Source organism: Myotis nattereri, assembly GCF_964212035.1.
Source record: "Myotis nattereri genome assembly, chromosome: 14".
Lineage (NCBI taxonomy): Eukaryota > Metazoa > Chordata > Mammalia > Chiroptera > Vespertilionidae > Myotis > Myotis nattereri.
In genome coordinates, this window is record NC_138089.1 from 59,022,358 (window position 1) to 59,031,422 (window position 9,065).

The window sequence follows — 9,065 nt, forward strand, 5'->3', positions numbered from 1 at the left end:
GTACCCCTTGGGGTGGGGCGGCGGAGGCGCGGCGCCTTTAAGTCCAGGCGCCGGCCCCGCGGCCCCGCCCCCGGAGGACGCCTCGGCGCGCGACCGCCGGAGCCGCCGTTTAATTGGGGCTGTCAGGCCGCGGCGCGCGCGGAGGGCCGGGCGGGACGGAGGCCGGGAGGCCGGGGCGGAGGGCGCGCAGCGAGGCGGGAGGCGGGCGCCGGGAGACGCGGCTGGGGCCCGCGCGGCCGGGGCGCCGTCCCTGGGCAGGGCTGCCCGGCCCCGGCCCCGGGCCACCCGCGCTCCCCATGAAAAACCAAGTCTGCGGCACCCCAGCGCGGGCGCACATGTCGACCTCGGGGACGGCGGCGGCTGGGGGCACCGGGGCGGGGTCGGAGCCCGGCGCGGGATCCGGGACGGGCGCGGCGACGGGCGCGGGGACCATGCCGTGCAAGAGCGCCGAGTGGCTCCAGGAGGAGCTGGAGGCGCGCGGCGGCGCGTCCCTGCTGCTGCTCGACTGCCGGCCGCACGAGCTCTTCGAGTCGTCGCACATCGAGACGGCCATCAACCTGGCCATCCCCGGCCTCATGCTGCGCCGCCTGCGCAAGGGCAACCTGCCCATCCGCTCCATCATCCCGAACCACGCGGACAAGGAGCGCTTCGCCACGCGCTGCAAGGCGGCCACCGTGCTGCTCTACGACGAGGCCACGGCCGAGTGGCAGCCGGAGCCCGGCGCGCCCGCCTCGGTGCTCGGCCTGCTCCTGCAGAAGCTGCGCGACGACGGCTGCCAGGCCTACTACCTCCAAGGTGAGGGCGGCCCCGGGACCCCCGGCCGGGGGGAGGGGTCCCCCGCGGCTCCCTGACGCCCCCGCCGGAGGCGGCTTTCTCTCCTCGCGCTCAGCCTGCCCCGCAGGCGCCACGTCTCCCCCGGCCCGCATCCGCCCCTCTCCGGAGCCCGGCCCCCAAGGTTTACTCTGGTGTGTGTGTGTGCACGGAGGGGCGGGGGCGGGGGGGGGGCTCTGCACCCCTTTCTGGGTCCGATTCGGACTGAACAAACTTTCCCCCGCCTGGGCTTTCCTTTTAACTGTTGTTGGCGCCATAGCAGCGCCCAGCTCCCAGCCGAGCCCCTCGGAGGAGGGAGGGACCCATCCTGACCCTCAAAGGCGAGAGGGCACCCAACTTCCGCTCCTCCAGCCTGGAATGCGTGTCCCTGGAAGGCCAGGGTCAGCACAGGAGCCGGGGCACCATCGCCGCCCGCGGGGCACAGGGACATTGGGTTGGGGGACTGAGCCTTCCCGCATAGCTCGCTGCTTGGGGATCCCCGCCTCTTGGAGGCCTGGGGGTGGGGGGCGGCTGTGAGTTAGTGTTCCCTGCCCTCGCCCTAGTTTTCCGGGGCCCCCAGCCCCAGACTGCTGCCCCAGAGCTTGTAGAAGAGGGAGCAGCACTGGGGGGTGGGGGGGCGCTAGTGGCTGCAGCCGGTGTTTCCAATTAACATTCCAAAATGGCCTCTCGCTGGCAGCAGGCGGGCAGGCGGAGGGAGGGGAGGCCGGCGCAGGGCCCGTGCCTTGCTGCAGACGCTCCCCATCTCTCCTCCCTGTAAAGCCCTGGTGGCCCGCCCCCTCCCTGGATCCAAGGCGAGGGGGGTCTTGTGTTCTGAGGGAGGGTTTTGGAGCGGTGGAGCTGGGGCCTCATGAATCTGCCCCTTGGGGGGAAATGACCGGCCAGTACAGACTCTGGTTGGGGGTGGGGGCATGCTCTGGACTCCCAATCCGAGGCGCAGGCCTCTTTGCTTCGAACCCCGGCACAGCTCTGGCCTCTGCAGCCCTATCCACAAGCGGTTTGCAGACCCACCGGTGCTGGGTGCTGGCCTGAGATGGGGCTGTCGCTTTCGCTGACACTTAGCCGTTAGCTGGCAAACCCCGGCCTGTGCGCAGAGGAGCTGCAGAGGAGGGAGGAGCTGGGGCCTGTGCTCAGGGCCCTAACGCTGGTGGTATGGCGGGCCGCTGAACTAATGAGTAAGGGTTTGGAGCTCAGGCCTGTTACTTCTCCTCCTGGGGCCTCAAGTTTCCTCATCTGTGAAGTGGGTCATAGGACAGATGTGGGGAAAACAGGAGAAGGTACATGTGTGACTGACCGGCACGGCCCATGTTGGCTGTTGTGATGGTGCTTGACACGGGGACCCCTGACTGTCGTTGGTCTTGTGCGGCCCCCATTGGGGCCGGGGCACTGGCCAGGGGCATGCCAGCCTCTCACCCAGGCCCTGCCTTGCCCTGGCCACAGGTGGTTTCAACAAGTTCCAGACGGAGTACTCGGAGCACTGCGAGACCAACGTGGACAGCTCGTCCTCGCCCAGCAGCTCGCCGCCCACCTCCGTGCTGGGCCTGGGCGGCCTGCGCATCAGCTCTGACTGCTCCGACGGGGAGTCGGACCGGGAGCTGCCCAGCAGCGCCACCGAGTCGGACGGCAGTCCTGTGCCGTCCAGCCAGCCGGCCTTCCCCGTCCAGATCCTGCCCTACCTCTACCTCGGCTGCGCCAAGGACTCCACCAACCTGGACGTGCTCGGCAAGTACGGCATCAAGTACATCCTCAACGTCACGCCCAACCTGCCCAACGCCTTCGAGCACGGCGGCGAGTTCACCTACAAGCAGATCCCCATCTCCGACCACTGGAGCCAGAACCTGTCCCAGTTCTTCCCCGAGGCCATCAGCTTCATCGGTAGGTGCTGCCGCGCTCTGGGTGGGGAGGGTGGGCAGGCGCGGCAAGATGTGTACAGGACTCTGGGTGTAGCCACGCCTGACTGGGTACCTCTGGGCCTGCCGAGGCCTGTGTGTGCCCGGCATGTGCCAGCGTGTGCCCATGGGTGTACCCGTGCCCACGGTGAGTCACCGAGGCCCCCGAGTCTGAGCAGTCCCTGGGTCTGCTCACCTCAGGCCCCTCCTGCCCAGCCTGGCCTTTCTGGCTGCTGTTTCGGGCTGAACGAGCTGGAACATCACAGCTCTCAGACCTCCCACGGGTCTCGCTGGCTCTGCCTCACGCCCCAGCACACGTGTCTGCAGGCTGGGGATGTCACGGTGCCTCCATGGGCTCTACTGTACACCTGAGGGAGTTCAGGGGGTGGTCTGCAGCCAGAGGCCTACCCCCCACAGGCAGCTGTTGGAATGCAGGGACCCAGAGCGCCTTGGTGGGGCCCCAGATGCTCCCCGGGTAAAGGGGGTGTAGAGAGAATGTGGGGGAGGCTGCCCCTAGAGCAGCGTGTTCTGCTGTGTGGCTTAGAGCCTCCTACAGCCCAGCCTCAGCTGACTTGGTCTCCATGAGCCGCCTGATCTCTGAGCCCCCCCCGCCATCCTGCTTCCTCAGCCAGCTGGAGGCTGCTGGACTGGGGGTCGTCTTCCCGGGCCCCCCTCACCCAGGGAGTGGGGAAGGAACCAGTGAATGGAGACCCGGGCTTCTGCCCGCCTCCGGTGGCAGGGAGGGTGGCCAGGGCAGTCTTCCCTGCTGGCGGCCGTGTCCGGTGAGGGCGTTTGGGTGTCAGCTGGGCTGGGCTGGCTTTAATAACAGGAAGTGGGAGGCTTCCCCGCCTCATCCGCTTACTGGGAACCAAAACTAGGTGCCTGGCTGGGAGGAAGGAAGGAAGCGGAGGCCTAGGGGAGGGGCTGGGGCTGCCCGGGAGGACCCCCTCCCCCGCTGTGGTGCTGCCTCAGCGTCTGTGCCGACCCCAGTGAGGGAGGGGCGTGGAGGGACCCCAGATTCCCAGAGGCTGAGTCTGGCTTGTGGATGCCTTTCTCCTTGAAAGCCCCTCTGTGTCTGGGGAGGGGACGGAGCAGGGTGTAAGGGGGGACCGTTATTCCCCGCTTGACGAGGAGGGAGTGGAGGCCCAAGCATCATAGGATGCAGCGGGACAGGACCCAGCTCCAGCCCCCCACTGCTCAGCCACACCCCGGAGGCTAAAATGAAGCGCGGTCGTGGTTTCACTTTGGATCACACAGGAGTGGGTTGGGGGCCAGGCGTTGCCCATTTCCTGGTGTGTCACCACTAGAGGCCCATCCCTATCCGCCTTCTGCCCCCAATCTCAAGGTCAGACCACAAGGCTCCTCGTGAAGCCACAGCATCTGTCTTCCCCTGCTGGTCTTGCCCCCTGTCAGTCCCTGAGTCTCAGTTAAGTACCTACTGAATGCTTAGCCCTGGGAGGCTCTGCCAGGCCACAGGCTGTGGGCACCAGGTGAGGGCCGATCTGTGACCCCCCGGGTCATCGTGTAGGAGTGCACTGATTGAGCACCGACTGGATGCCGGTGCCCAGTGAGCTCACAGGCAGGGGAGTGGGAGCCTTGAGGGCCCTGAGCTGCCTCTTGTTAATCTGTGAACCTGGCACGGCTGTGGCACAGAGGGGCAGCTGCCCTGGGTCCAGGGGAGGGGAGATCACAGGGCGAGTGATTCAGTGGCTCCACCTGTATTTGTTGAGCTCCTATCCAAAGCAGAGGAGCCTGAGAGCTGGGGAGGGGTTAGGGGGGCAGGGAGGGGTGTGGGCAGGGGTGGCAGAACCTGGTTGGTTGGTGGAAGGTGTCACTGGCCTGTAGGCCCGCGGGGGGAGTAGTCAGTGGGCCCATTTCAGCAAACCCCACTTGTGAGCCCTCCTCCCTGGCTAGCCAGAGCCAATTGCGGGGCCAGGGCCCCTAGTCCCTTTCTGAGGGGGCACCCACAGGGTGCACGTAATGGGCTGGCCATAGTGGGTGCTACGACTGGGGAGGAGCCCTGTGGCCTGGGGCTTGTCACGCTGTCCCTGTGTCTGTTTCCAAATCTGTGAATCAGCTCACTAGCCATGGGTGCAGGTGACCTGAGAGGGTGCAGGTGACGCCCGCAGCTCACTGGTGGCAGCAGAGGGACCAGCAGTGATTACGGGGCCACAGCCCGTGTCTGGGGGGCCCTCACTTGGCTCAGGTCCTTAAAAGAGCCCGGCTCACGGGCCTGCTCTGGAGACGAGCAGCCAAGGCCGGGCGTCCAGTGTCCTGGTGCTGACACCTGGCAGAGCCCTCCCCACGGGCCTGCTCTTGACCAGCTTCAGGCTGCTGTCCCGCAAGAGAGAGGGAGCACCAGCCAGTCCCCACGCCCCCTGGGGGCCGCCCTCCCGCGGCTCCTGGAGGAGGCGCCCTGACCCCGGCCCGTGTGTTTCAGACGAGGCGCGCTCCAAGAAGTGCGGCGTCCTGGTGCACTGCCTGGCGGGCATCAGCCGCTCGGTGACGGTCACTGTGGCCTACCTGATGCAGAAGATGAACCTGTCACTCAACGACGCCTACGACTTCGTCAAGAGGAAAAAGTCCAACATCTCACCCAACTTCAACTTCATGGGGCAGCTGCTGGACTTCGAGCGGACGCTGGGGCTGAGCAGCCCGTGTGACAACCGCACGCCCAGCGAGCAGCTCTACTTCTCCACGCCCACCAACCACAACCTGTTCCCCCTCAACACCCTGGAGTCCACGTGAGGCCGGGCCCCGTGGGCAGGGTCCCGGCCTCCCCAGGGAGCCCGAGGAACCCGGACATCGCCTGTGCCCGGAGGCCAGGCCGACGGGTGCTGAGCGCTCACCATCTGGGGGACGGAGCCCAGCAGCGCTCCCCGCGCAGGACTCGGAGGGCCCTGCCTCAGACTCAGGGCTGCGGAGCGGACAGCCTCGTCCTGTCCTCATCCTGTCCGCAGGACACCTCCTGCGAGTGGCCCAGCCAGGTGGGCGGTTTTTAAAGACACCACGGACCGAGTTCACTTTTTACTTTGGCAGGTAAACCCAAGCCCCGGGGCACCGTGAGGCCACGTCTTCTTGACTTTCCTTTTTTAACAAAAAGTGTTATTTTCAGGCCACATGCAGCAGTGGATGTATAAACCAGTATTTCATCCCTTTCTTGATCCTGCGAGAGAGAGAAGTGTTCTCAGTTTTGTTTTCCTTTCTATTTCCAAACGCCGTTACTGGGTTTTGTTTGCTTTTTTTTTTAATGGAAAAGACGAACCCCGTGTTGATCTTGACCAAATGCATTTTGCACATGTGTGAAGCCTGTTCCTGCAGCGGGCCCTTCTCGAAGGGGGACCCCGCCGCACCCATGCCCCCCAACCCGGCCCCGCCCCTGTGGCCCTGCGCTGGTCTGGTGAGGCTGCGGGTGCGATGGGCTGGGCCAGTGGTCTCTGCGTTCTCTGCCCTCCCTCTCCTCCCTCAGCTGGTCCCGCAGGCTAACCACGACGGGAGCCGGAGGCCGGTGGAGAGGGGGAGGGGGGGACGGGGCCACGGGACACACGCAGTAGCATTAGCCCTCTGGGCTTGGACCCTGGGAGGGTCCGGGCCCGGGCCTTTCCTCTGCAAACCCTCTACTTCTGTCTCTTCTCTCTGTTTGTTGGTAACAGTGGAGGCCCGGTGGCTGGGGGAAGCTCAGGTGGTGGGGGCCCCGCCCTGCCTCCCAGGTGTCTGTCCGTCACTCTGGCTGTTGCTTTGGGTCCGCTGCCACTCCCAGCCCGTTGGTCCAGTGAGGCCTGCCCAGCGCTCATCTTGCCCATGCCTTCTGCGACCGGGAACCTCGTACCCATCCCATTTCCGTCCCGGGCAGGCGCAGAGGGGCGAGGGTGGGTGGGCAGTGAAAGGGGTGCAAGGCTCTGTCCTCCGGCCCCACCCCCAGTATCCACAGAACAAAGCCACGGATTCCGTTAGCCTCTCCAGTTTTGTTCCTTCTCCAGCCTCAGTTCTACCGGGTGTCGGGACCGTGTGGGGCCAGGGCGGGGAGCTGGTGGCCGGGTCCCTGAGCGGGGCTGTGGCCCCTCTGCCCCACTGCATCTTACCTCTCGGGGGTTGTTTTCAGGGATTCTTCAAGGCAGCGGATTCAAATCTTGCCACAGTTGAGAAATTGACAAAAAGCTTCCATGCTGTACATGGTTCTCTTTCTCTCTCTTTTTTACTTTTAAAGAGAAAACCCAGAAAGATGCATCAGATTTGTGTAAATGAGAGTATGCCAAGAGGGGCCAGTTTTGCTTTATGACCTTATGAAGGAAAATTTGTGACCCTACATATATGTACACACACACACACATCCCGAGCCAGCGACGGGACTTTGTTTATATTGCAAATAAATATTATTTTTTCTTTAAAATGAATCGCGGTGTCTGAAGGGCCGGGGACCAGGGGACACTGGCCAGCATCCAGCGCCTGTTCTGTGCGAAGTGGCTGGGGTCCGCCGGCACTTGCTCCGCACGGTGGGAGGTGCCTACAGCCAGGGGAGCGCCCGCCTCGGGGAGAAGCGGGGTGTGGGCATTCCATGGCCCAGGCACTGGCAGGCCGGGCATCGGCTTTCTCTGGGCTTTCGCTGATTGGCTGACAGGAGAAGAAGGCTTGGCGGTTTCGTGGACCAAGGTCCCAGAGCTGAGCCCCGCTCTGCATCTCCCGAGTCTGTCTGCTGGGACATTGTCCAGGTTGCCCAGGGCTCTGCCCTGCAGCTCCAGGCCCTGTGGGTGGGACGGGGTGCCCACTGATCACCCTCCCCTACCCCTGCAGCAGCGGGGTGCCAGTGGGGCATGAAACCTATCAGGGACGGGTCAGCCTGCTGCTCCTTTGGAACTGGGTGGCCTGCAGGTCCCGCAGCCTCCCTGAGCCGGTTCCCATCTCTGTTGAGGGGGGCCAGTCGCCCAGACACCAAGTATCCATCTCCTGGTCAGCCTGGGCCCGGGGGGCAGTTGGCCATTCACGCAGGGCCTTTGGGGCTCAAGGCGGGGCCCGCAGAAGGATGGTGCCCTGCCCGGGGCAGGGAGGCCTCAGTGGTGACACCCCATGTTACAGACGGGGAGACAGGGGCTTCAGAGGGGCTTACCTCTCCATCTCTAACGCAATTGAGTGGCCCAGTCAGGGACAAGGAGGCTTGGGCGCTGACCCGGTTTCCCCATCTCTGCCTCTCACGTGACTTGATCCCTTCCTTCCATGTGACCTTTCCCAGGGGTCACTCCAGGCTCTTTCTCTCCCTGCCCCCGCTCTACCTGGAGGGAACCTGACCAGAATGACCAGAACCATGGCACCGGCAAGCCTGTGTGTGGGGCAGAGGGCCGGCTCTGTGAGCGAAAGGGACCTGTGGCCGCCAGCTCCTACCCCTCTCGCTTGGAATGTGGGCACTGCCGTGTGGCCCCAGGCCCGTGCGGGGGGGCGGGGGGAGGGGGGCGACTGGCATCCTTGGCAAAGGGGTGGGTGCTGCTTTAGCTCTTGCACTTCCTCGGAGGCCTGGTCCTTCTGTGCCAGGGGCGGGCGAGGGGGTGGGAGCCTGGGCAGGCAGAGACTGGGCCTTTGTTCGCTCTCACTGCGCTCGGCCAGGGCTGGGGAAGCCCGCGGGTGCCCTGCTGGGGGCTGGGCCCTCGACAGGCTGAGTAAGTGCCTGGCAGTGCCAGCGTGCCCAAGCACAGGGCGGAGGGAGGCCTCCCCCACCGGGCCCTCCCCAGGCCAAGTGGCTTCTCTGACCCTCAGTGTCCTCATCGGCACGGTGCCTGCGGGGACGGAGGGCCAGGTCCTGCTGGGTGGCTCACTCTGACCTTGGGTCCTCACTGGTGGCCTTGAGCAAGGCCATGCTTCCTCTGTGCTCAGCGAGCCCCGGGTTCTCGCTTCCTGGTCCCTCTGTTCTGGCTCAGGGACCTCATTATCCCACCTGCTCCTTCCGCACCCCCCCCGCCCCCCGCCCTGGGCCCTGTGCAGCCCAGGCCGCCTGTGGCTGAGGCCCTGGGTGCCCGTGTCCCCTGAGCTCCTGGACACCAGCTCTCTGGGGTGGGACCGGCTTTGTCTCTGTGTCCTCAGTCCCATCTCTTTCCTCCTGAGCCTTTGCCTCCCTTTGGCCCCCTTTTCCTTCTCCATCTCAGCCCAGTTCCCAGTGACCCCTCATCCATCGCTCAGACACCTCTCAGCGTTCTCACGGGAGGAGGACCTGAGCCACCCACCCGCTCACACATTCATCCCGCAGCCATTTCCGGTGCCGCGGCCATCCCGGGAGTGGGGGAGTGGGAACATGCCCAGGGGGTTCAGTGATGTCAGGCTGGGCGGCAGGATGAGGCCCTCACTTGTCCTCCGACAAATGAA

General features: G+C 65.2%; 1 protein-coding gene across 1 annotated transcript; it reads left to right on the top strand.

The window, feature by feature from the left end:
- Positions 1-234: 234 nt before the first annotated feature.
- DUSP7 (dual specificity phosphatase 7) lies at positions 235-7,107 on the top strand. Its single transcript, XM_081106529.1, has 3 exons — positions 235-795; positions 2,269-2,703; positions 5,158-7,107. The coding sequence occupies exons 1-3, from the start codon at positions 297-299 to the stop codon at positions 5,463-5,465; spliced, it is 1,242 nt and encodes a 413-aa protein (XP_080962655.1). The 5' UTR covers positions 235-296; the 3' UTR covers positions 5,466-7,107.
- Positions 7,108-9,065: the final 1,958 nt, after the last annotated feature.

Excerpts from the sequence above, each read along its gene's own strand:
- DUSP7 (XM_081106529.1), top strand. The coding sequence starts at position 297 with ATGAAAAACCAAGTCTGCGGCACCCCAGCGCGGGCGCACATGTCGACC. Across the intron at positions 796-2,268 it reads CCAGGCCTACTACCTCCAAG|GTGGTTTCAACAAGTTCCAG; the intron begins GTGAGGGCGGCC and ends CCCTGGCCACAG. Across the intron at positions 2,704-5,157 it reads CGAGGCCATCAGCTTCATCG|ACGAGGCGCGCTCCAAGAAG; the intron begins GTAGGTGCTGCC and ends CGTGTGTTTCAG.